Source organism: Seriola aureovittata, chromosome 10, assembly GCF_021018895.1.
Source record: "Seriola aureovittata isolate HTS-2021-v1 ecotype China chromosome 10, ASM2101889v1, whole genome shotgun sequence".
In the NCBI taxonomy this organism is placed as follows: Eukaryota; Metazoa; Chordata; class Actinopteri; order Carangiformes; family Carangidae; genus Seriola; species Seriola aureovittata.
Window position 1 is genome coordinate 26210819 of NC_079373.1, and position 26690 is coordinate 26237508.

Sequence of the window (26690 nt, forward strand, 5' to 3'; positions counted from 1 at the left end):
CTTCACCTCTGTGTGTTTCTCTCTCTCTTCTGTGTCTGTAAATTTCTATTAAACTGCTTCAGGATGGGAAATAAAACAGATGTCTATTTACTGTACAGGCTCTGAGATGCATTATAGGATTACTGCTGTTGTTGTGCCAGATATGGAGCTTCTGACACTCTTAATAAGCCAGTCAGACTACCGTGTCCAACCTTCTCTTTTCATGCTTGACAGCTCCAGTTTGGAGCTGATATGTGACGCCCTGCGACCCTCAACGTTTTAATCTGCGATCCCACAGACCCGCAGCGCGATCCTGGACAGAAACCACCAGAGAGAGAGAGAGTTACACCCTCATCTCAGCCGTAGCCACTACATCTGCGTTTTGGATCCATTTCCTCAAATGTTTCCAAAGACGCACGACGCGTTACGCACCGAATTTCTAATTCTACACAATAAACAAACTATTTGAGCTCAGCCGGAGCTGCTGCGCAATCACCGCAAAGTTAGAAAAGCACGCAGTCTTAATAAAAATCTGAACATATGTGGGAAGATTTAAAGGTTTCTGCGTCATGTGGGGACACAACGTGAGTGACAGCACGCCTTACCTTGTTGGCAGAGGAGGGTGCAGAGTGCAGCCAGTCGCAGCCAGCAGCCTGTAGTCTCCATGTTGGGCAAAAGCTCGCAGATGCGGTAGATAAAGAAATCAAACTGATTGTTTTTTTTTGGGGGGGGGTGGGGGGAGCAGGTCCCGGTCGACCCTCTGCCCTCACAGCTCCATGCCGCTCCGCTCCGCTCCGCTCCTGCCGGTCGCTCGCTCGGTTGTGGTCTTGCAGTATAAAAGGCTACAGATCCAGAGTCCCGGTGCGCCGCTCCTCTCCGTCCGCTCTCCTCCACACCGACTGACAGACTGAAGAGGAGCCGCCAGACGGGAGCGGTGCACCGCCCACAGCCCGCAGCCACACCGGCCTCACTTCCTCCACACAACAACCACAACTGAGAGGACTACACACCCTCACAATTAACAACTTTTCATAGCTCCGTGTTTGTTTGTTTGTTTGTTTATTATTTATTTCATTTATAGGAGGGTGAACTGCAAGAAGAGACTCCGAGTTTGAATGTAAAGTTATGAGGGAAAAGGGAAGAAAAAATGAGGAACTTCAAATGGGAAATAGAGAGAAAATGGAAAGGAAGCAGGGAAGAATAAAAAGATGAAAGCAGGAAGGAAGTAAAAAAAAAAAGGAAATAAAAGAAGGAAAGGTGAATGTAAAAAGAGCAGATGTGAAAAATAATATGATGGAAACTGGAGCCCACACAATCCTGTGTTTGAATATTACTTGATTAAATCCAAATTTATTAATAAATTAATGAAAAACACCATGTTGCATTATATAAACTGAATTATTAAAGGTATTCAAAGTAGATTTCGACACACAGCTTCTCGCCTGATGATTAAAAACAGGAGTCGACCTTAAAGCCATTTCCATTGGTTTATATCGGTTTATATTAATAAATTAATCTAATTACCACAGACTAATTAACCCTCTGGGGCCTGGGGCAGTGGATCGCTGTGTGTGGTTGGTTAATCCAGCCATGGAAATGTGTGAGTGTTTGGAGAATGTAAATTTGATCGTAAGACATATTTATCTACTTGAGCTGGTAATTAGCGCAGGCTAACATGCTGCCTGTCTTTATTTATACCTTACTCTCCACCCTGTTACTTGCTTTAATCTGATATTGTACCATACAGATAAACTTGAACTCATTTATTTGAGCAGGTTCTTCAGTAGTTAATGTTAAATGATTATTATTAGTCCAGAATAAATTAGGTTTTTGTGATTGTATCCACATTATGGACGAGACCTCCAGTTCCTCCTTTTACTGAAGAGACTACTACAGGCGTCCTCCTTTAGATGGAAACTGAAGCATCACTGACGGGAACAATCCCCCTTTCATTTCCAGTTTATGTTCGACACACTGTTAGTTTAGCTGCGGACCACACAACACAGGCCTGAACTCTGTAGCATTTTAGCTAACGCTAAGCTAACTCAGTTTATAACTGCCAATCAAGGCGACTTGTTCCACCCCTGTCTCTTAGAAAATGTGTTCATATACAACTTCATTGTTTCCCTGTTTACGTTGTGATATTGTACATTTATTTGCCACTTTCCAAACACATAAAACATAATTCCAGTCTGCCTTCAAAATGTAGTTGTACATTTATATGATTTCTAGGAAACAGGACTGGTGATTCAGGTTACCAGAAGGCGGTAACCTGTGATCCCTACACCAATTCACATCTGTGGATGGCGGTAAATGGACTGCACTCATATAGCACTTAGTCTTATCGACCGCTCCGAGCACTTTAAACTAGAAGCCACGTTCACCCATTAATTCACACATTCACACAGCGCTTTCTTCTGTGCACTGTATCAGTATCTTGCCCAAGGACTCTTTGACCGTGGGGCTCGACCTCCTGAGCCGGGCTGCCCAACGAAGCACGTGATGTTTACCGTCCAGTCCAGAGCTGTCTACATCAGCGGCAGCCATCTTGGTTGTTTGCGAAAAATGCTGGCGTCTCTCTGTCAGTCATCGTATCAAACCCGCCCCCCATTTTAGATGAATGGTTGTGATTGGCCCGACCTGTTTTGGGACGAGTGAGAGGGCGGGGCCAGACGTGTGCATGACAGCGAATAAACATGAGCTCGCTGATTGGTCTGGTTGATCAATTGATCACATCATGCAGTTTGTGTTCCCACGTCATTTATTTCCCACAAAGCTCCAACAAAAGAAGAAGACGTCTGTAACAAACTAAAGTCTCACACTCACCAGTTAAATCTGAAGTTATACCTGTAACTGCACATATGAACTTCATCGTTGCAGCATCAGCAGAGGAGTTGGTGTTGTACCATCATCAGATGTCGGAGCGCAGCGGCAGCTGGTGACTGTCAGCCTGCAGACGGCAGGGAGTCATTAACACAACCTAGAGAGTAATTGAGTGAAACGACAAAGAGGAGGTTTGGTTTTGTTTTGTTTTGAAGTGTGTGTGGTGGAGTTCGCGGAGGCCGCCGACCTCCTGACCCCACGGGAGACGCTTCCACCTCGCCCTGAAACGGAGACCAAAGCATCAGCGCTGACCCAGAAATCACAATTCACTCTGGGAATGTGGAGCAAGTGCCTCTGTGTGTGTAGAGTCCATGTTAATGTGGACAGGAGTGAGAAAGTGCTGGTTAGTATCAAAGAATATCGCTCTGTGATTCAGAAATGTACAAAACTTTAAATACGAGGCTTCTTTAACGGAGGGAGGAGGAGTTCAGTGTTTAGAGAAATCCTCGAGTCAGTTGAGAAGGAAATCAATTTAATCTCAGTACATCCAGCAGAGACAAAAGGTCATAGTTCGCCTAGAGTACAAAGACATTATTACCTGTATAAAAGTGAAATATAATAAAACTTATAATATACCAGGGGAAAAAAATACTCCATTACTGGTCAAAAGCTGCGTCCCAGTTCAGGGGCCGCATCCTTCTGAGGCTGCATTTGAAGTCCGGATTGCGTCACGGCGGTGCGACTAGCTCCTCCCATTTCGCAGGCTGCTTGAAATGCGGCTCCAACGGGTGAATCTTTGTTGGTCCAACCTTTCCCAAGGTTCCTTGCGAGCCAGTAATGAAAGCAGACAACGCAGAGGATTACACTTTTAAACGTAAGTGGGTTCAATAGCTACAACTGTTAAATAAACCAAAAGCCTTACAAACTCAAGTTTTTGTAAAATATGTTACATGTTGTCAAGGTTGCTAGGCGACAGGAGCCGCGGTTCGCAACGCAACGGTAAGGCTCCGCCGCAGGCCAGACCGGCTCATTTCGGTGTGGCCTTCCCGGACAGCGAAGCACCGCCTCCTCTGAAGGATTCGTCCCCTGAATTGGATCACAGTTAAAGTCGCTCAGTCAGAATCCTACTTAAGTAAAAGTAAAAGTAAAACGTTTTAAATAATCAAAACTGATGCATCAGTGTTTCAGCAGCATTTTACTGTCGTAGCTGCTGCAGGTGGAGATGGTTTTAACTACGTCACATACAGTTACAGTTTAATCTAGCGGCTCCCATCACAATATAAATCTGAAGGGTTGTGATATGATTAACGGGAGAAGGAAGAAGAAACTGTTCTCATATCTTTGCTTTTTGTATGAAATATTATAGGATTTCATCTCTTAGTGCTTTGAACAGTTATTTCAATGAAAATTTAAGCAGTGAAACGCGGACCTGCTTATTTAAATAAAGGATCTGAAGACTTGTTCCACACAGCTGAACAGTTAGGAGCTGAAATGCTGATCCATTTAAATTACTGGAACAGCAGGGTTCCAGCTGCACGGTAGTTTTAATGAGGTTTGGAGAACGTGTTTTTTATTCCAAGACAAGTTCACAGATGGTTAAAATCCCAGCATCCTGCATATTTCTTTTTATTTTTTATTTTTTGTCTGTGAAATTGGAGCAGATTTTGCCAAGAATTCACCAGAAGAAACCAGGATCTCAGTTCTTGGCATTGCACCCCAGTGTGGGGTCCAACAGCCAACTCTTGCCCTGTGGTCCCCTAATAGGTTAATCCGGCCATGACCACCAGGGAGAGTTTTCAAAAAACTCTCGACTACGTTACAGAATGACGACGACGCCTCGATTAAAAGCTGACGGTGCCGATTTGTCTTCAAGTCTCTGCACGTAGATTTTTTGGTAATTAAGGTGAAACTAATGGCCGCCTGGAAGGGAAGAGATGAGCCTGGAAACTGACGGGATGAGCGTGTTATGGCAGGAAAACTTCACCAAACTTCACCTGCTGTTTATGATTCTTGTCTTCAGTTTGATTCCCGGCTCATCGGGGACTCGTTCATCCTCTCGGTGATTTACAGATGATGCAACATCCCCGTGTAATTTCCTCACAGGCCGAGACCCTCACAAACTTTGAAGTGAAAGTTTCCCTCGGTTCGGTTTCAACCACTGGCTCGGATTTTTTAACCTCACAATAAACGACCACGCCGCCCCCTCCTTTATCTGAGCGAATATATTTGCATAATTTACTCTGGATTATCTTTAATTTATGCAGAAACTGCTTTCCACTTGTTAGGTTGAATGTTTCCAAGGGGGCTAATAAAATTAGTTGTACTCCCACAGAGAACCCATTCAGGGATTTTTTTTTTTTTCGGGAGCTTTCGAACACTTTTCCGTGACTTTCCTACGAACCGCACTCAGGCTGGGAGTGATTTTTCCCTCCAACATGAGCCTGTGACCTGAAATGATCTGCAGAGGGAAACATAACAGGCCTGATAGAGAGAAACATTTTTTCTCTTTCTCCTCCTTTCACCTGTTTACCACGTGAGTCATTGAACAGAGCCATTTCTCCCGGCGCCCGGCCCACATGATCAAACAGAAGATATTCCCAGGGCAAAACAAGCTGAGGCAGAAAACTGTTGCGGTGGTTCAGAGGTTCCAACAGATTATTGATCCTGCAGGAAGGGCAGAGGGAAACATCCACTCATCGATCAAACAGTTGGCACAGGAAGTGAATGTGATGACGCAGCGTTTTTCGATGGAAGCGTTGCAGGTTTATATCGTGTCAGGATCAGATCTCTACCCTCCAACAACGTACTGAAGCGCGGTTGTGTGATTGGTCGATTGATTGATTATGGTGTGTTGCATGACTTCTAGTGCCCAACTTTTCACATGCAACACACCAGCTAAAAGAAAACAGTTTGTCCAACAAGTTTTACACCATGGAAGCTACAGTGTTCAACCGCCCACAGTACTTTAGCCAGATCCATACCAACGCTTTAAGTCTTAAAATGCATCACTTTTGCTGCGTTTACTCCAAACTACTCTGGAGTTTTCGAGACCCTGTAAAAGCTGTTTGCCCCAATTAAATTTGAAAACGTTTCAGTCTGGACATGCCAAAACGGAGACCTTTGGTAATGATGAACAATGCTCCTGGTACCACTCTTACATGTTGCCATATTTGTTTTGTGACGACTCCATTTATACTTACGTGTTACTTTCAGTAACATTTCCACATCGTCAGTCCAAGCAAAGAAATCTCTGGTCTTTTCACTTTTGCTGAACCTCGTTCACTGTATTTTCAGCTACTGATCAGCCAACTGCAGAGTAGACGATCTGCTTCCTGTTTAGTCCAGTGTATGTCAATGGTCATGTGATATGCATTTTAGGATGGAGATTATTTCTGATATGGAAGTAAAACGCTGATCTGGATGGAGATCGGTTTTGAAAATGCATTTGTGTGATCGTAGAGCGGACGATCTTTGAGCTGAACAAAAAAAAATACACTGTTGGGTTCAGGAGCAGGAATTGTGCTGTTGGCCTGATGGTGGTTGAGGAGGAAAGGTCGTGGGGGGGGGGGGTCAGGTGACGCTGTTATAGAGCGACAAAGTCCACATAGGGAGGAGGGACAGGTCAACAACACTGGACTTTAACAGAGGAGACGACTGTTTGTTTCCTGTTTCCAATCTTACAGCGGCTATAATCAGCAGTTCTATAATAACAATGTATGAAATGACAGTGATGACAGAGTCTCTGGTAGTGATGACTCAGCTGAATCTGCAGCTTGTTTGTTTAGCATGTTTGCTAATAAGTTTATCATATATCAACTTAAAAGGTGATGATCCGTCAATGCTGTACTCAGTACTTGTTTCCACTCCCCCCTAGTGGCCAAAATAAATAAATAAATCAGTTAATCCATGTTTAATCTTGGCATTGTTAAAGCATAAAATATAATTAAGACACATGACTGACATCATCCTGCTCATACTGGCCTCAGATCAGAAAATACTTGTCTGCGTCTCCACCTCTAAATGACATTTACTTCGTCAGCCAAACGAAGAGAAAACACAGGTCAGCGATAACATCCATCAGAGTTTACAGACCCCCTCCTGCTTCAACTTTGACCTGCTGTACTTCCTGTACTTGTTAGCACATAGTTTTCCTGATCATTAACAATATTTCACCACCAAATAAAGTGGTTTAGATCGTCTGGATAAAGTGTTGGTTTGCTTCCTGTCTGATCGTCTGACCGCTCGTGTTTCTAGACCAATAAAACTTCAACATGTTCCCAAATGTCAGTTTTTAACTTGATCAGAGTGATGTTGTAATTACTGATAGAAATGACGGACTGAACCTCCAAAATAAAAACCTACATTGTAAACAGAGAATCATTAGACAGTATAAGTTTCCCAGCTGGTGTGACCTTGTTTAGGTATCAGATCTTCGTCTTTGTGTCGACACTAATGGAAGAAACGATGTCGAGGTGATAATCAGGCCAGAAGCTGCAGCAAACATCCTTTTCAGACCCTCAGGCCGGTCCCGCCCTCGGATGATGTTACGTGGGAAAAAGCAGCAGCCATTGAAACGGACGGACAACAACAAATCCCCCGAGGGAAGGTTCCCAGGGCGTTTTCCAGGACATCAGATAAACACTTCCAGTTGTTTTGTTTTTTTTTTTATTGTTGATGCGTTTTTAACCTTTATTTATACAGAGGGACTCTGCTGAGCTTTGTGCTCCTCTGCAGCTCCACCCTGCTCAGGGCAGGTCGACATGTTCACACCTGGCTCATGCTGAACTTATTATATTTTATTCTTTGCACATAGTTATAATTTAATGTTTCAAAACATTTTTCATGGTATTTTTGTGATATTTGAATGTTTAGAAGTATATTTCGATTTTTAAGTTTAGTTAAATAAAGGTCTAGTTCTGAATCATTTTGATTTACCCTTACCAACACGTGCAAACAACAGATTCACCAAACAAAGAAAAAAGAAAATAAGACAAAGAAAGAGGAAAACAAGCACAGAAGAAAAGCAGAGAAAATAGAAAAATTAAAAGAAAAACAACAATGCTGCAAGCAAAACATTACAACAATGTTTTCATATTTCAGTTTTTCTTGTCCAGCCTCCAGTATAATGGAAGTCAATGGAACTTCATTCATGCTTTCTACTGAAGAAATGTTTGTGTTGTTTTATTATTTGTGTGAACTGAGTCTTTAACGGCAGCACTGTGCTGGAATATGTTGCCAGGCTGGTGATAATCTGCCCCCTCTATCAATACATGGATTGAGGTAATGAGGTCACATCACGCAGAACAGACTGGGTGTCATTAAACACCCACCCCCTTTTACCACACTCACTGTATATATAAGCCACCCCCCTCCCACTTGACGGAGAGGTCAGAGGTCAGGGTCTGGAGCTGGTAACAGTCAGGAGGCAGGTTCACAGCCCCCTGGTGATCCTCATCGAACCCACATGGTGTTTCTGTCACGTCAAAAAGCGTTGAACCGAGTTCCCAACAGAGCGCGCTCAGAGGCGCCGATCACCTCAAACACAGAGATCAAAACCGAACCATGGGTCGTAATTAGCTGCTGCAGGTCGTCTGTGCAGGTTAGTGTTGTTCTTCATCTTCTCTGACTCTATAAATATCATTTCTAAGAGCTGGGGTTGATGGATCAGAGACATAAATGAGAAATGACAATAATATAGACATCAAATGTTTCATCAAAGGTCACCAACTGGGACGATTCGCCACCAAACCTGACAACGCGCCATAAATACAAACTGTAAGTCAGTTTCCTCCAGTTGTTGACCTTACTTTATTTTTTTGTCCTTACATATCAAAGAGTCAGTTGGATTCAATCACACACACATCATCCTGCTGCCCCAAATACTCACTAGAGCAACAAATGTGGATTAATCCGCCAGTGAAAATAGTCCCCAACACATGCATGTCTTCAGTAGGAGCCAGTGGTCTTGGAGTTGAGAGCTACAGACAAAGCAGACAGACTAACACATTGTTGGTTTTGGTCCTTTCATGGGATTTGTTCACAATAAGACAAATACACAATAACACCAGGTTGAGGTTCTGGTAACACCGTGCAGCATAGATGGTTCAGACTGACAGAAGAACTCCTGTAAGAAACTCAGTCAGTGACTGGATGTTTAATTGGGGTGGAAATGTCTGTTTTGGCAAATGTAGGAGTCCAAACAGCCTGTAACATCCGTACGAACGTGCCTCCTTCTGTTAACTCTGCGTGTTTACTTTCTGCCCGGGCCCTGTTGATTTAGGTGATGGGAACCGGCCGCTCCGCGCTGCCTCCGACTTTGATGTTTCGCTTCCATTGTTGGGCCAGCCCCTGAATCGCAGCCGGCCCATTGGGTTGGTTGGTTGGTTGGCAGCCATTGAACCTTTTGCGAAGATTAACTGTTATTACCGGCGTCTTTGTGCATCCGGGCCGCTCTCTGCATACCAGCAGAGAAACAAAACGCCGCTCTCCAGCCTCTCCAGTGGAGGAGGCTTCAGAAAACAGCAGGTCCGATTCACTTTTATCTGCACACTGACGAGAGTATAAGAGCACTAAGTGGTCTCTCAACTGACAACAAGTTCCTTTTTAGGAGAGAAGAGGTCCGATATGCACTGTATTAGCCCCGACCGCCGCACACACACACACACATGTGCACACAATGGAAACACTTTCTATTTTGGGACAGACGAGGTCACAGATCACCTTAATAAAGAGGCAGGAATGTGTTGAGGCACTTCTGCGTTCACTCCAAATATACGATCTCTGACTCCCCTCCGTACAGTCTCCTGCAGCACTAATGAGCTTTGCATTCAGCCGTTCATTCATGCAGCCCTGTTTGTATTTGAAACACATGGTGAGTTACCCGCAGCCAACACACGTGACCTCTGACCCCTGCTGCACTCCACAACACGTCGTCATGAATGTTGGGGTTTTGAATCTGTTTGTGCCGCAGGAGAGAAACTGCAGCAGCTTGAAAGCGATTTTGTCAGTTTAGACCTGGAAAAGGTGACACATTAAATAACTCAATGAACATGAACCTGTTGGATTCTGACACAAGCTACGTCAAAGTGGCAATTAAAACACATTTTTGCACTCAGATGTCAGTTTATTAGGAACACCTACGTAAAACTAATGCAGCAGTCCTGCAATAAATCCTCCTTCATGAAGGTTATTATGTTCAGTTATTCTGTGGTGCTGTTGAGTTGTATCACATTATATTGAGTGATGGCACCCTTATTGATTTAAACTGCCAGAGTGTATATTCCTCCAACACCCTTTATTAGTTTGATACCAAAATCTTTAAAATTATGTACAGTATTTTAGTATTAAGATTTTTTTTTAATGAAACTGCCAGTCATGTTCCTTTGCCAACAGACGATTGTTTTTATGCACATTTTTAATTTGCGCATAAAAAAATGCCTGAGGGGAAACACAGAAAATTTAGAATAAATAAATAAAATATATTAAAAAGAACTTTTTGTATTAATGAAAACATGAAAACAAAAGAAAACAAAATGCAATAAAAACAGACTCGGAGAATGAATAACATCATCCATGAAGAGACATAAACATCAGATGTGTGCGGAGCGACGATGAGGAGACTATTCCTAATATTAATACATGAAACAAAGACAAACATCAGATTTACATCAAATGTTTCCCACATGATTTTCCGTCCTTTGAGCTTTGACTGGATCTCTGAATGACCTCATCTTCTTCCACAGTAACGGCAGCACCTGGAGAATCGGCTCCATCGTCATTATTCAGAAATTCTTTGGTTTATTTCTCTGATTTGAATCGACTTGAAAGGGTCAGTCGGCTCTGGTCATCTACATCTACGCATAAAGTGGATTGAAGGTTTGACTAATAATCAAACTCCATCTGCTCCACTTGTGTTTGTCAAACATTTGTTCACTGCGACCGCAAACCTCCTAAAGCTAATTAGAATTGATCTGCGGTTACTTTTCCGTGTGTGACACAGAAACCTGTTTTACTGCTGAGGGCTCAGTTCACTTTCCCTTCTCCTCTGTCCGTTTCCCGTCCTGTTGCTGGTGAGATGAGCGAGGTTGAACTGAGTCATGCAGAGTGCGAGTGAGCTGTGATGTCACACAGGTGCAGGTGATGAAGGTTACCTCGATCTCCGGCGGCTCAGGATCAACTCACAACACATGGCAGCGATTACTGAACCAGGAAGATGAAGCAGAATGAACCACCACAGCTGACTGTGATAAGCTGTCAGTCAAACACTGACTTTGGTTAAGTACCCCCCCCACCCTCTGATAAATTAACTCCAACTTCTTGTGGGAAAAAGAGAAAGAATGGTTGTTTTCCCAATTATTTCAATACAGCCAGATCAGATTAAGAGCAACGGCACGACATTTAACTGAGGTAGTCTTCAAGTCTTCTTAAGTTCTGGTCATCATTTCTTCATCACTTCTTTAAGATTAGAGGATCTTTGTTGTCACGGTTACAATAATAACAACACGGTTACATTTGTCGAATGATGATGGATAAAAGAAACATCATAAACTGTTAGTTTCACATGGGAATCGAACACCGCTCTCCTGTGTGAAATCCTTGTGTTTTGTTGACCCATCTGTCCACTTTTGTCACTCTTTATATGACGTCACCAGACTTTTTCCTTCAGAGGACGCGGTGTAGCTGTTGAAGACCACGAAGGCCGAACCGAAATGCGATGGTCTGGTCTACGGAGGGTTTTCGCCCATGCCACTGCGTTGCAAACCGCGGCTCCCGTCGCCTGGAAACCTTGACAACATGTAACTTAAAACCAGCCGTCAGGACTTCCTGAACTTTGTGATGTCACAACAAAGCAGCAATCCCCCAAGCCCCGCCCACCTGGACCCACCATCCAAACCTTGCAGGATTTGGTTTCTCCGAGTGTTTTTACCTGAAATCTGCTATATTTTTATTGGATCACTGAGAAACCAGTCAGCCATTCAGAAGGAGGCTCAGAGCCTCCTCTCTTCTGATTGGCTCACCGACCTGTTGTTACTAGAGCTCCAGAGAGAAGCCTGAGAGAGGAGATGTGAAACTACACTGAGATGGTTTTTGGTTCTTAAAACCACAAATATATCTTCTTATGGATCAACACTTCAAATAAAACACAGAAGAAGAAGAAAATATGGAGCTTTAACATTTTACTTTTGACTGAATTTGTCAAATAGGATTAATCCTCCACAATTATCGCAATATAGACATCACATTCTTTTACTCAATTATGCATAAATTACACACATCTGATTTGGTAGGTTGTTCACGGTAATAGACATATGTCAGTTCCATGTTGTTTTGCTCCAGTATTGGATCAGGATCAGGACTGGATTATTGATTGCTTGACAAATTATGTAACCATTGTTTTGAAGGACTTCACAGTCATCAATAACCTGAAATTGACACACATGCAGTTTGTCTCTTGACCAGCAGAGGGAGACTGTGATCCCACGTCCTCCTGTGTGACAGATTTGGTTGTAAACGAGGCATGAACCCCCCCCCCCCCCCCCACCCCGCCCCTCCCCTCCCCAAACAGAACGATTTTTCAAAGCAGTGTTGGCTTTTTCTGAATAAACCTTCCCACTGGTGCAAAAGGAGCCGTTTGCTGGCGACTCTGAGCACAACAGAGCCACCTGACAGAGCGGCCAGCCAGCAGAAATTCACCTCAATGCCTTCAGAAAGCTGCTTTATGTGTGTCCTGCCTGCGAGCAAGGGAGGAGAGAGGAGAAAGGCCTTAGAGAAAAAAAGAGTCTTCAAAGTGCAACTCCGAGCTGTAACTCAGAGTTTCCTAGCAACATGCTCTGCAAGATGAAACCCAGAGTTTTGCCGAACTCTCTGGATCTACTTTTTCTCTCATTCAGAATTGTTTTATTGTCTTCTTTCTGAGGCTGAGTTTGGTTTTATTAGGTGAATACCAGAGTGTTTTTTTTTCTTGCACAAGTTCCCGTTAATGTCTGTAATCCCCTGAACTTCACATCCAGCCACACACACATTTCAACCTCAATGAATTTCCATCAGCAGCATTTGCATGTGTTGTTTTTTCACTGTAATCTCTCTCTCTGCCTCAGACCTGTTGAATCTTAAACTTCACCACCCGCCCTCCCCTCCGTTTACCCCTCCCCAAGAAAAGGCCAAGACAAAAGCATGAATGCATAATTAATATAGTGAAGCTGCATTTTTAATTGTTGCTGGTCTTCAAAGTTGCCCAAGGGCATTGTCTCTCAGTTCGGGCCGGCTGCTTCCGATGGCAGAGCTTCATTCAGGTCCTTTTTAGGGCCCGAGAGCTGCAGAAGCACCGGCAGACAACGGCTCCAAGCTCGCCTCTTTTCTCAGGGTGTCTGCCCGCACAATGGACTTCCATAGCCTGCACACAAAAGAGGCTGGCGCAAGAAAAAAAACACCCAAATTCAATGGCATTCCTCTCCACAATACACTCTGAGAATATGTGCTTCTCCCTCTCTGCCTCACTCCCTCTCTCTCTCTCTCTTCTCTTTCAGCACAGGGTGATGTATCAGGATGATGTGCGAGGATCAGGAAGTGATAAATTCCTGCGTCAAAATGACACGAAGTCGTCGAGATATTTCCGTGGTGGGCCGACACATCAACAGACAGATCGACGGAGATTTCTTGGTGTTACGTTTACATTAAAGCTAATTCTTAATATGTACAGGAAACTCAAAATAGTGAATTTGTCCCTTAATAGGTTTTAACTGGGTCCCAATTCAGGGGCCGCATCCTTCGGAGGCTGCATTTGAAGACCGGTGCGTCACAGCGGCCCGACTGGACTGTCCCATTTCAAAGGCTCCTTCAAATGCGCCAACGTGTGGATCCTTCCTCCTTGTCATAACCTGGTGACTACATTACCCACAATGCAAGTCGACCATCAACAGTTCAGCCAGAGATTTGGGTGTGTTATGCTAGTAGTGGCTAATGTATCCTGGAGCCTGCAGCAGTGTGTTTTTATAACTTTTCAAACTTGTATTATCTCAGTCTAAACCAACCGCGAACTTCAGGATCTCATCCAGAATCTGGAACCATTAGTGTTCCACCACATTTTCCTTCTCTTACTCTGGACCCCCGATGAGCTGGGTCCTTAATAACGGTCGAATGAATGAATGAATTGTAGTCTTCAGACCCGACCCACGCTGAGGGATATCACTTGAGGACATTTATCAGACTTCACACGGCTCCCTCTGGCAGTGGTGGAAAGTAACAGTATATTTACACTAAAGACCGACTTCCCCGCTAAACTTCTCAAATTGTTTCATATAAAAAGCAATAATCATAAAAAAACCAAACAGAAATAAAGATTAGAGACAAAAACAATAACAATTTGTGTATCAGAACTTTGTTTTTTCTTTTTCCCTCTCTCCTTAATCATCTCATCACCCCTCCAACATTTCTGGCGACCCTTTGAAGGGGCTCAACCCCAAGGTTGGTAACCACTGGGCTAAAATCAGCTCCACCTGCAACAGCAACAACATTAAAAAGCTGCTGAAGCATCGACGCATCAGTATTAACAATCTAATAATGTCATACTGCATTATGAGCACTTTTACTTTGATACTTTCAAGTACATTTTGCTGATAGCATTATTGTTGTTTTACTGAAGTAGGATTTTGAATGCAGGACTTTGACTTGTAAAGGATCCACACATGCAATCGTACTCTCCAAGACCAGGAAACAGACTTTGACTTGTAGAATTGGTGGAGTTCACCTTTAAATCAAATGTTGTCTAGTGTGGACTGAGTTTTTGTCGCCCAGATCGAAGGCGGGACCCCAGTGTGTGAACAGGTTGTTGTTTTCATCGTTATGGATCCATCACCACACACAGCCTCCCTGCTGCTGGTCAGATGGGGTGATATTAGCTCCCCTATCACACCCTCTGCGTGAGGAGTTGCAATGGGTGAGGAGGGGTGAGTTGGGAGTCGTAGGTGGGTCGAGTTGGAGGGTGGGTAGGGGGGGTGGGGGTCGCTCCGCCATTGTCAGGGTGCACGTTGAGCCCCGTTGGCACGCCGGCTGGCCGCTTACCACCCCGAGGCTGCTGGGAGCCACAAAGGGCCGCGGCGGAGGGAGAGCCGAGCTGGGTGAACATCACCAACACCCACAGCCTAATCCTCCTGCCCCATACATCTGCGCCGGGCCCGTTTCAAAAGCCAGACCCCACCCCCCACCCCACCCCCCTTAAATCCTCCCTCCTCCGCATCATGCACCACCTCTTTTCTTTTCTCTCAGTGTTATTCTGCAGCAGGAGAAAGGACGAGCTTTTGTGGCGGCCCATAGTGTCACACAGACACAAGACCTGAGGCTGCCAGTCGTCAAATGGAAGCTCTCTCTGAGCCTTTCACAGCGCTCACTTTGCTCATGTCGACTCGGGGAAAGAGGGGGAAACTCTTATTTTAGCACGTGAAAAGGCTCCAGACGGGGACATGAAGGCAGGCTCTTCACATTGGACACAATTGACTTTGAAAGCCGACATTTCTCTGAGAGTAGTAGGGAGTGTTTGCCGGGATGTTGGCATCATGTTTTAATTGAATTTGACTGTCAGCGGGTCTCAAAGGGGCCCAAACAAGCTGTGTTTCACAAGATAAACTTATTATGGAAACACTCTTCTGGGATCCTGCTGAAGTAAACCAGGGACAAACATGAAAAAAAAAGGTCAAACGGCTTTTATACGCTGTTACAGTCGCTCCGGTTATTTCACACTTGTAGACAAATAAATGCAAATGTAAAGAAATTATTTTAAGAGAAAGAAAGTGAGAACGGTTGTTGAACATATCAAACATGAATTAATGAAAACAACAAACGCACAAATAAGAATCTGCCAGTACCACCTGTGTCTTCACCCACAGGTTTCTAAAGGGTCATTTTGAGTCGTAGTAAATACTTACCTGAAATGGTTTGAGAGCAAAGTCGAATTTAACCAAAAAAAATCCTAAAAGTTAAAATATTTAAAAAAAAGTGTTTAATGTATTTTTTCATTATCATTATGTTTGTACATTGAGAAAGTTGTGTAATTTGATTTAGTTTAGTTAAAAATCTTAATTGTTTCCTATTTTGTCTCTGACGTCAGCTCTCAAGTAAAAGCATCAGATTCACAAACAGTTATGAAAAGTGATTAATTTAATTAATTATCAAAATTGTAATATGGTTAACAGATTACATATACAGTATTCTGACTTTAACCTTTTACTTTTTTTTCTATATATTTTGTCCATGTGGCCGTAATCCTCCTCCGTAACAAATCGATGATATGAATCATGTGATATTTCCAGAAAATAGAAAAAACACTAAACACATAAGAGCTGATTACAACAAGAAGAAAACCTGCAGCAGGTGGTCGACACTTCTCAGTAATTCATTTGTTTTATGAAAACCAAACCAAACCATCTGCCTGGTGTCTGAGTCTGGGTGTGATATCTAATGTCATCTAATGAGGTGAATAAGTGGCAGCCGGACGCCATCTAGTGGAATCTATCACAAAGTGCAGCTGGAGGCCACACGAGGACAAGCTCCCGTTGAACATCTGATACTGAAACATGTTACATGAATACATTTGTGAAGGGCTACACTTTTCCAAAAATGTCTGGAAACTCAAGCGATGATTATAAACCCTATGTTCGTCTGTTATGCAGCTCCACATTTCACTGAAGAGAGATTTGAAATGATTTTAAATTACTACTTTTGAAAACTCAAGGTCTTCTTGTGGTGCAGTGACAAAGGATTTCATCTACTTTTCTTTACTTTTTTTTCTTGATAAAGAGATGGTTTGAAAAGTAGAAGTGAAAGTGAAATTACAGGATAAACAGTGTGCTGTGATATTTTTTCTTTGTTGCACTGACCTTTTTTGTTATGTATGTTTGTTATGACTGTAAGTGGCTCCTATTGTAGAAACAAAGATCAGTAAAAGATTGTTTCGAGGGTGTAAATGGTCTAAGCTGTAGCAGCTCTCACTCTCTGAAGATCACCTCCTCCAAAACTTCTCATTATTGAACATTGCTCCCCCAGCAAGGACTGGACAGAGGCCAGCGTCTGTCCTCCATCATATGTGTTGATTGTAAGGAGTTTGAGTTTAGAAAGTGGTCTACATGTACTAATATAGTGGTAGTACTACCGTACACTATATTTTTCTAATCCTCAACCCATCAGGGTCCAAAATGCTTTTTTTCAAATGTAGTAATTATATTTAAATCAATAAAACCCAGTGGAAGAACCTTTGATGGTTATACGTCAGTTGAGGCCTAAATTCAGATTCTTAGAAACATACATTTTCATGTATCTTCACGCTTTTTGAGTTAATTAAAGGTTCTTCTGATGTAATTATATCACTCTGGGCACATGTAATATCTTCCAGTTGTTCTGTTCTTCTGTCTGTTTTTACTGACTCCTCTTCGATGTAACTGCAGCCTCGTCATCTAATGTCAGATTATATGCGGTGTAAGATGATTTAATGTAATGTAAAGTTCTAGTTTTTGTTCAGTTGTGTTTCAGCAGGTGATTTGAAAACTAAACCAGTGTTTGCAGAGAATAAGTGACAGCTGAGGACGCCCTCTAGTGGAGTTTCTCACAAACTGCAGCTGGAGGTCACACGAGGACACGCTGTGTATAAATAGAAAAAAATGCAGAGTCATAACTACATATCAGACAGTTAATAAACAGAGTTTTAATGCAGTGATTTTGATGTTTGCTGCTTTTTTTCTGTTTCAACTTTGAAAATGTAACAAATATAGTGAATGTAAATGTCACCAATAAAAAAAACATGATTCCAGTGAAGTCTTTGATCTTTTCAGTTCTTTCTCAGTGGAGGGGTCAGAGTCAGATTTAAAGCTTTCTGCCTTTCTAAAGAGGGTGTTGGAGTCTGTTGATAAAAAGATAAAGTTGTTTTATTTCTTTATTTTCTTATGTTGTTGGTTCATAGTTGTATGTTCTACAGACTGTATCAGACTCATATTGCAGACATAAAGATCAGTAAAAAGTAAATATTCACCAAGTTTCAAAGATTAAGAGTCAATAAAAGCTCTCATACAGAGCTGCACTGAGAGGCGGAGCAACACTGAAATATGAGGAGAGTTTCGACATTTCAATCCAGGAAATGAAAGTGAAAGTTAGACTGAGCGACAGCTGCAGTCGACACAAGTCTGTTTTCTCTGAAGGAAAACTAAACTGAGTCCATCAGGTTTTTCTCAACAAAACAGCAGAGTCGGATCCAAACACTGGTGAGTACAGCTGATGAGATTTATTGTGCTTCAACTACTATTGACACAAACCTTAAAAGTTCCCACCCAAGGCCGAAACCAGGAGTCATTTTAAACTGAATCGGTGCATGGGTGGGGTTGTGGAGGGAAACTGAGACAATTCCCTCTTTTCTTATCCAGATTTCAACTTTCTGTTTCTCTGTTCTCTGTCTCATCGTCCTCTCTCTGTACCTGCTCTTCCTCCTCTTTGTCAAAGCTGAATCCCTGATTTCACCTATGGTTGGAAAAATAGTCTCAAACTCACAGGAGCTCAGTGTCTGTGAAGATCCTCAGTGATCCAGGTGGTGATATTTCTGAGGCTCTGCTCAGACCTGCATTAACATGTGTCTTCAGTGATTCAGTAAAATATTTTCAGTTCATTATGAAACTGTGGCGGGACGAATGAGACTGTGGCAGAGGACGTCAGTAGAGTGGGCGGTCCTTTAATGTTGCCCAGGATGCATTTGTGTCCACACTGCTAAAAGCATGTGACACGTGGCCCAGACCTCCTCCGAATGTGGTCTGACTGATCGGATCTCAAATGCGTCAATGCATCCAACCAGGTGCTTGTCTCCCCCTCCATTATTTAGAGTAGGTGATAATGCAATAAGTACATTACCTGCTCAAAATCTTTTACCAATAGCATGAAGGGGATATTCATGTCTGTCCTCAGTCCCTTCTCTTCTTTCAGTGCTCTCCACTGAGGAAAAGCCACACCAATGGTGACCCAGGTTTGTCCTCGCTGTCGACCTCTTTCTTTTTCAGACTGTAATCCTTCCTCTGAACGTAGTTTAATTTTTATGTCGAGCATCAGGAACTTTTGTTGGACGCTTCCTGTTTTCAGTCATACTCCTCATTGCTGTAGACTACTTCCTCTCTGTTGCAATGGTTGCTCTTATTTTCATTGCTGGTTGACATAAAATGCATCTCTACCAGTAAAGGTACACTACCAATCTGTGTATTTCATTGACATGTGCCCTTTGTGTTTGCATTGTGCCATTTTCTCAGTACATTTAGTTCTCAGTTGTGTGAACAAAAAATTCAGGATAAAGCTGCTTCCACTAATTACAGTTTGATATAATTAATCAAATTATCTAAAGATCTCAGATTACAACTTTATTTATTTTTTGTTCACATTGTGTTCACAGTGTGTTGACATGTCTGCTGCCAGCTGTCTGCTGACTGAGGATCAGTTTCTGTGCTCCATCTGTCTGGATGTGTTCACTGATCCAGTCACCTCACCATGTGGACACAACTTCTGTAACAAATGCATCACTGGACACTGGGATGTTAATGTCCAGTGCCAGTGTCCCATCTGTAAACGACGTTACAACACAAGACCTGAGCTGCATGTAAACACTTTCATCTCTGAGATGGCTGCTCAGTTCAGACAGTCAGTTCAACAGAAAACCAGCAGCAGCAGCTCAGAGCAACAAGCTGCCAAACCAGGAGAAGTTCCCTGTGACGTCTGCACTGGAACCAAACTGAAGGCCCTGAAGTCCTGCCTGGTTTGTCTGGTCTCCTACTGTGAGACTCACCTGGAGCCTCATCTGACAGTGTCAGGCCTGAAAAGACATCAGCTGATCGACCCTGTGGAAAACCTGGAAGGCAGAGTGTGTACGAATCATGATAAACTGCTGGAGCTGTTCTGTAAGACCGACCAGATGTGTGTCTGCACGCTTTGCACCTATTCAGACCACAAGGCTCATGATGTTGTTCCTCTGAAAGAAGAATATGAAGGAAAGAAGGCTGAGCTGAAGGAGACAGAGGCTGAAATTCAGCAGATGATCCAGAAGAGACGACTGAAGCTTCAGGAGATCAAACGCTCAGTGGAGCTCAGTAAAGAACGAGCAGACAGAGAAACAGCAGAAGGTGTTCAGGTCTTCACTGCTCTGAAGGAGTCTGTTGAGAGAGGCCAGGCTGAATTCATCAGGACGATCAAAGAGAAGCAGAGAACAACAGAGAAACAGGCTGAAGACTTCATCAAAGAGCTGGAGCAGGAAATCTCTGAGCTGAAGAAGAGAAGCAGTGAGGTGGAGCAGCTCTCAGTCTCTGAAGATCACCTCCACCTGATCCAAAGCTTCTCATCCCTGAACACTGCTCCACCCACCAAGGACTGGACAGAGGTCAGTGTTAGTTCTCCATCACATGAGGGGACTGTGGTGAGAGCTGTGATTCAGCTGGAGCAGACGCTCAGTAAACAGACAAAGAACATTTTTGAGACTGAGCTGAAGAGGGTCCAGCAGTATGCAGTGGACGTGTTACTGGATCCTGATATAGTCCATCCCAAACCCACCCAGTCTAATCCTAGACAAAAGGTAAATGAGCGTTATGTCTGTAGATGTGTCTTATCAAAGCAGGGTTTCACTTCCGGAATATTTTACTTTGAGGTTCAGGTTAGCAGGTGGTCTACATGGACTTTAGGAGTGACCACAGAGTCCAACGTGAAGGGACGAATCACACTGAGCCCCAAGAATGGTTTCTGGACTGTATGTTTGAAGCGGCGAGGATGGTACTTTGCTCCTGCTGAACCATCTGTCCTTCTCCCTCTGAAGTCTCAGCCTGAGAAGGTGGGGGTGTTTGTGGATTATGAGGAGGGTCTGGTCTCCTTTCATGATGTTGATACTGCAGCTCTTATCTACTCTTTTACTGGCTGTTCCTTCACTGACAAACTCCACCCATTTTTCAGTCCCTGCCTGAATGATGGTGTTGCGATCCACACCAGGGACATCGAGTGTCAAATAACGTGAAAGTAAAATTATGAATCACTGGTAATCACTCATTCTTTGGTTTATTACTCATTTTGATATTACCATGGATTTTTCAGAACAGAGCTTCTACCTATATTTGCTGGAATTGGAGTAACTGAGGAATGTGAAAAATGAATTGCCTTCCAGATGTTTGAATATGCCAGCATGTATATCTACCAATGTGGCATACATTACATTAGTGCCTGCTCAGTCAATTAGGCTTTTTCCCATTGGTCAATATTATGTTGTTTGTTGAGCAAATGGCCAATCATGTTCTAGTCTATTGTCTCCGGGAAATGCATTAAAGGTGAAACTTTGTCTTTCTTTTCTGAGTTACATCCTTTTGGCTCCTGTAAAGAATATGTGTCCCACTGTACACTGTATTTTTCTAATCCTCAACCCACCAGGGTCTTGTGTGCCTATTGTGTTCAGAGTGATTATCAGCAGTTTCTCTAACAATAACAATGAGTAGAAACATTAGATTTCATTAGAAAAGAAAATTCAGCGTCATATAACGTCACATATATCATCTTTTTTATGCTATTTTAAACACTTTTCTATATCATATTCCTTCTGCTCCTTCTGTTGGAAATAATCTGTGATAACGGATCCTATCTAGTGCAGTCTAATTGTCTCTATAAAGTAAAATCACTGCATTAAAAACTGTTAAAACATTAAAAGAATGTGGAGAAAAGAGATTTAGCTGAAATCCTTATATTTCTGGGTAATGAACTTAAACTATTGATGTTTGTATGCTTAAAAGGTGTTGGATTCTCAAACAAAATCCAAAATGCTTTTTTTCTGATGTTGTCTCCAATAAAGAAAACGTAATTCCAGTGATGGTTTTTGTGTCCTTTCTCAGTGTAGGGGGCAGAGTAAGATTTAAAGCTTTCCAATTTTTTAAAGGGGATTTTGGAGTCTTTTGATGAAGAGATAAAGTAAATTTTGTCTTTTCTTTCACTGACCTCTTTTAAAGTACATATTTCTTGGGCTTTTTATGCCTTTATTGGATAGCATAGTAGAGAGAGACAGGAAATGGGGAGGCAGAGAGAGGGGGAATGACATGCAGTGAAGGGCCGTCCGATGCGAGATTCGAACCAGGACTGACTGCAGCGAAGACTGTAGCCTCTACATATGGGGCGCCTGCTCAACCCACTGCACCACTCAATGCCCCTGCACTAAATGCTTTTCTTATGTTCTACAGACGGTAACAGGCAGAAACAAAGGTCAATGGAAAGTAAAAATTAATCTTGCAAAGAGGCAATAAAATCTTGCTGACAGAGCTGCAATAAAAGATAAGGACAGTTTCAACGTTAAATTTCTTTAAAGGAAAGTTTAAGTATACATATATACAGTATATATGCATAACATGATTTGAAGTAAAGGGTTTCCGGATCAGCCGAGGATTCCCCGTATCTTACATTTCATTGTAATACGAATACATATCACTGCTTCTCATACAAACATCCATGTTTGTTTTCTGTGTGTTTTTTATGTGCAGTCACACGACTATTTCACCAATAAAAACAAAATCATTTGAGTTGGATGTTGTCAGTTTATAGTTACAGTAACAAAGATGAACAAAAGTTTGAATCCATCTTGTTTCAAAGGTATAAAGAGTCAATAAAACCTCACCTACAGAGCTGCACTGAGGTGGAGCAACACTGACATATAAGGAGAGCTTCAGCGTCTAGTGAAAGTTAGTTTAAGTATCAGGAGAGCTGCAGTCGAGACAAGTCTCTGTTCTTCTTTCAAGGAAAACTAAACTGAATCCATCAGGTTTTTCTCAACAAAACAGCAGAGTCGGATCCAAACACTGGTGAGTACAGCTGATGAGATTTATTGTGCTTCAACTGCTATTGACACAAACCTTAAAAGTTCCCACCCAAGGTCGAAACCAGGAGTCATTTTAAACTGAATCGGTGCATGGGTGGGGCTGTGGAGGGAAACTGTGACAATTCCCTCTTTTCTTATCCAGATTTCAACTTTCTGTCTCTCTGTTCTAAGTGTCATCGTCCTCTCTCTGTACCTGCTCTTCCTCCTCTTTGTCCAAGCTGAATCCCTGATTTCACCTATGGTTGGAAAATAGTCTCAAACTCACAGGAGCTCAGTGTCTGTGAAGATCCTCAGTGATCCAGGTGGTGATGTTTCTGAGGCTCTGCTCAGACCTGCATTAACATGTGTCTTCAGTGATCCGATCATAGGAAGTCAGCTCTAAGCACTTCAGTTCACACCTGGCTTTAAAATACGTCTCCACATGTGTCTTGAGTGACCATGTGGTATGTGTAGTTGTTTTGAGCCAATCCAACATTGATTGTGTGTGTGCTGGAGAGAGAGAGTGAGAGAGAGAAAGAGAGAGAGAGAGAGAGAGAGAGAGAGAGAGCGATCGTGGCTGAGTGAATCAAAGCGCTGCTCGCAGCTCTACAGTGAAAAAAGGTTTTATCCAATTGAAATAGTAAAATATTTTCAGTTCATTATGAAACTGTGGCGGGACGAATGAGACTGTGGCAGAGGACGTCAGTAGAGTGGGCGGTCCTTTAATATTGCCCAGGATGCATTTGTGTCCACACTGCTAAAAGCATGTGACACATGTGGCCCAGACCTCCTCCGAATGTGATCTGACTGATCGGATCTCAAATGCGTCAATGCATCCAACCAGGTGCTTCTCTCCCCCTCCATTATTTAGAGGAGGTGATATAAGTACAAAACCTGCTCAAAATCTTTTACCAACAGCATGAAGGGGATATTCATGTCTGTCCTCAGTCCCTTCTCTTCTTTCAGTGCTCTCCACTGAGGAAAAGCCACACCAATGGTAACCCAGGTTTGTCCTCGCTGTCGACCTCTTTCTTTTTCAGACTGTAATCCTTCTTATGAACGTAGTGTTTCATTTTTATGTCGAGCATCAGGAACTTTTGTTGGACGCTTCCTGTTTTCAGTCATACTCCTCCTTGCTGTAGACTACTTTCTCTCTGTTGCAATGGTTGCTCTTATTTTCATTGCTGGTTGACGTACAATGCAAGTTTATCTATTTTTGTTCACATTTTGTTCACAGTGTGTCGACATGTCTGCTGCCAGTTGTCTGCTGACTGAGGATCAGTTTCTGTGCTCCATCTGTCTGGATGTTTTCACTGATCCAGTCACCTTATCATGTGGACACAACTTCTGTAACAAATGCATCACTGAACACTGGGATGTTAATGTCCCAAACCAGTGTCCAAACTGTAACAAGGTTTTCTATATTAGACCTGAGCTGAGGGTCAATACTTTCATCTCTGAGATGGCTGCTCAGTTCAGACAGTCAGTTCAACAGAAAACCAGCAGCAGCAGCTCAGAGCAACAAGCTGCCAAACCAGGAGAAGTTCCCTGTGACGTCTGCACTGGAACCAAGCTGAAGGCCCTGAAGTCCTGCCTGGTTTGTCTGGCCTCCTACTGTGAGACTCACCTGGAGCCTCATCTGACCATGTCAGGCCTGAAAAGACATCAGCTGATCGACCCTGTGGAAAACCTGGAAGGCAGAGTGTGTACGAATCATGATAAACTGCTGGAGCTGTTCTGTAAGACTGACCAGGTGTGTGTCTGCATGCTCTGCACCTATTCAGACCACAAGGCTCATGATGTTGTTCCTCTGAAAGAAGAATATGAAGGAAAGAAGGCTGAGCTGAAGGAGACAGAGGCTGAAATTCAGCAGATGATCCAGAAGAGACGACTGAAGCTTCAGGAGATCAAACGCTCAGTGGAGCTCAGTAAAGAACGAGCAGACAGAGAAACAGCAGAAGGTGTTCAGGCCTTCACTGCTCTGAAGGAGTCTGTTGAGAGAGGCCAGGCTGAATTCATCAGGACGATCAAAGAGAAGCAGAGAAGAAGAGAGAAACAGGCTGAAGACTTCATCAAAGAGCTGGAGCAGGAAATCTCTGAGCTGAAGAAGAGAAGCAGTGAGGTGGAGCAGCTCTCAGTCTCTGAAGATCACCTCCACCTGATCCAAAGCTTCTCATCCCTGAACACTGCTCCACCCACAAAGGACTGGCTGAAAGTTGACATCCGTCCTCTGTCACACAAGGGGACAGTGGTGAGAGCTGTGATTCAGCTGGAGCAGACACTTAGTAAACAGTTGAAGAAGTTTTTTGAGAATGAGCTGAAGAGGGTCCAGCAGTATGCAGTGGATGTGACACTGGATCCTGATATAGTACATCCCAAACCCACCCAGTCTAATGATAAAAAACAGGTAAATGAGCGTTATGTCTGTAGATGTGTCTTATCAAAGCAGAGTTTCCCTTCAGGAAGATTTTACTTTGAGGTTCAGGTTAACAGGTGGTCTATGTGGACTTTAGGAGTGACCACCAAATCCAACGTGAAGGGACGAATCACACTGAGCCCCAAGAATGGTTTCTGGACTCTATGTTTGAAACAGCGAGGTGGGTACCATGTGTCTACTGACCCATCAGTCCTTCTCCCTCTGAAGTCTCAGCCTGAGAAGGTGGGGGTGTTTGTGGATTATGAGGAGGGTCTCGTCTCCTTTTATGACGTTGATACTGCAGCTCTTATCTACTCTTTTACTGGCTACCCGTTCCGTGACGAACTCCACCCATTCTTCAGTCCCTGTAATAATCATGTTCGTGGTTTTAAAACCTTTTTTTTTCAACACAGCTTATGTTTACATTGAGTGAACATCGAGTGTTACTCATCAGACAACATTGTGTGTGTCCTTGAACACCGACTGTGTTGAATGTATTACCATTCTCACAAAACATTTGCAAATCCGACTGTGTAATTATTTTAGATTCTGCGTGTTTACATTCATGTTTACTAGAAAGCAGTTTTCCTCTACCTTGCTTTTGTTGGCACATTGCTTTATTTCTTGACGCATCAACCACCTCCTTCAGATCAACTGAACTGTGTGAAATCACTGGCATTAACATTGTGTCAGACACAGGGTCCCACTCATAGCTCAGACTCTGAAGAGTGAACCTTTCAAATAGACATTGATATGGTTTGTTTATGGCTATAATGTGCTGCTTTTCCAATTCTGAAAGTTTTTCTTTACATTACGTTTTCTTATATCATGGTCCATTGCTTCTTCCTTTTGCCTGAAGTCTGTGATAACTGATCCCCTGTAATGTAGTCTATTCTTTTATATAAAGTACCTTCACTATCTTAAAAAACGTGGTGAAAAAATAAGCTTTTACAGAAATCACACGTCTGAGCAGGAAAGTCAAACCATCATTTGTTGTATGTATGAAAAATGTTAGATTTTGGTACAAATGACTAAATCTCCTTTTATGAATCCCACATAATTTAGTTAAATGTGTTTTCTTACATTATGGTAATTTTATTGAAATAAATAAAACGAAATGGAGAAATCTGGGAGGGTTATTCATCAGTTGATTCAGTTGTTTTTTCTTTCTTTAGAAATATACGTTTTCATGTATCATCACACAATTCAACTTTGTTAGGAGCTTCTCTTGATTTAATTATATCACTCTGGGCACATGTAATATCTCCCAAAGTGTTGTTCTTACAACTGTTTTTACTGAGTCCTCTTCATTGTATCTAATTTCAGATTATATGTGTTGTAAGATGATTTAATGTAATGTAAAGTTCTAGTTTTTGTGCAGTCGTGTTTCAACAGGTGATATGAAAACTTAACCAGTGTTTGTAGAGAATAAGTGACAGCTGAGGACGCCCTCTAGTGGGGTTTATCACAAACTGCAGCTGGAGGTCACACGAGGAGACGCTGTGTATAAATAGAAAAAATGCAGAGTCATAACTACATATCAGACAGTTGATAAACTGAGTTTTAATGCAGTGATTTTGATGTTTGCTGCTTTTTTCTGTTTCAACTTTGAAAATGTAACAAATATAGTGAATGTAAATGTCA

At 42.7% G+C, this 26690-nt stretch overlaps 3 protein-coding genes and 1 long non-coding RNA gene across 8 annotated transcripts in view; 2 read left to right on the forward strand and 2 right to left on the reverse strand.

Moving 5' to 3' along the window:
- ptprz1a (protein tyrosine phosphatase receptor type Z1a) overlaps positions 1 to 979 on the reverse strand; it is an 85753-nt gene extending 84774 nt beyond the window's left edge. For 2 of the 5 annotated variants that reach the window (XM_056387061.1, XM_056387060.1), the window contains exon 1: positions 585 to 955. In XM_056387061.1, coding sequence (XP_056243036.1) covers positions 585 to 645 — 61 coding nt within the window. In that variant the 5' untranslated portion in view covers positions 646 to 955. Of the gene's footprint in view, positions 1 to 584 lie in introns of all 5 variants that reach the window. The other 3 variants (XM_056387058.1, XM_056387057.1, XM_056387059.1) reach the window with 3 other exon arrangements.
- Positions 980 to 2723: 1744 nt separating this feature from the next.
- Positions 2724 to 6173, reverse strand: LOC130176595 (uncharacterized). Its single transcript, XR_008828894.1, has 3 exons — positions 3753 to 6173; positions 3439 to 3625; positions 2724 to 3083 (listed from the first exon to the last, which is right to left on the reverse strand). It is a non-coding gene; the product is annotated as an uncharacterized LOC130176595 (long non-coding RNA).
- An 11756-nt stretch (positions 6174 to 17929) lies between these two features.
- Positions 17930 to 25778, forward strand: LOC130176225 (zinc finger protein RFP-like). Its single transcript, XM_056387176.1, has 3 exons — positions 17930 to 18047; positions 23868 to 25424; positions 25740 to 25778. Exons 2-3 carry the CDS (start codon positions 23877 to 23879, stop codon positions 25776 to 25778), a joined length of 1587 nt encoding a protein of 528 aa, XP_056243151.1. The 5' UTR covers positions 17930 to 18047; positions 23868 to 23876.
- LOC130176845 (E3 ubiquitin-protein ligase TRIM39-like) lies at positions 17942 to 21651 on the forward strand. Its single transcript, XM_056388190.1, has 2 exons — positions 17942 to 18047; positions 19214 to 21651. Exon 2 carries the CDS (start codon positions 19223 to 19225, stop codon positions 20813 to 20815), a length of 1593 nt encoding a protein of 530 aa, XP_056244165.1. The 5' UTR covers positions 17942 to 18047; positions 19214 to 19222; the 3' UTR covers positions 20816 to 21651.
- Positions 25779 to 26690: the final 912 nt, after the last annotated feature.

What these genes read in the sequence shown, in the direction of transcription:
- LOC130176845 (XM_056388190.1), top strand. Translation starts at nt 19,223, where the DNA reads ATGTCTGCTGCCAGCTGTCTGCTGACTGAGGATCAGTTTCTGTGCTCC.
- LOC130176225 (XM_056387176.1), top strand. Translation starts at nt 23,877, where the DNA reads ATGTCTGCTGCCAGTTGTCTGCTGACTGAGGATCAGTTTCTGTGCTCC. An exon ending in TCAGTCCCTGTAATAATCAT is followed by an intron (nt 25,425 to 25,739) that starts GTTCGTGGTTTT and finishes ACATTGTGTCAG; the next exon opens with ACACAGGGTCCCACTCATAG.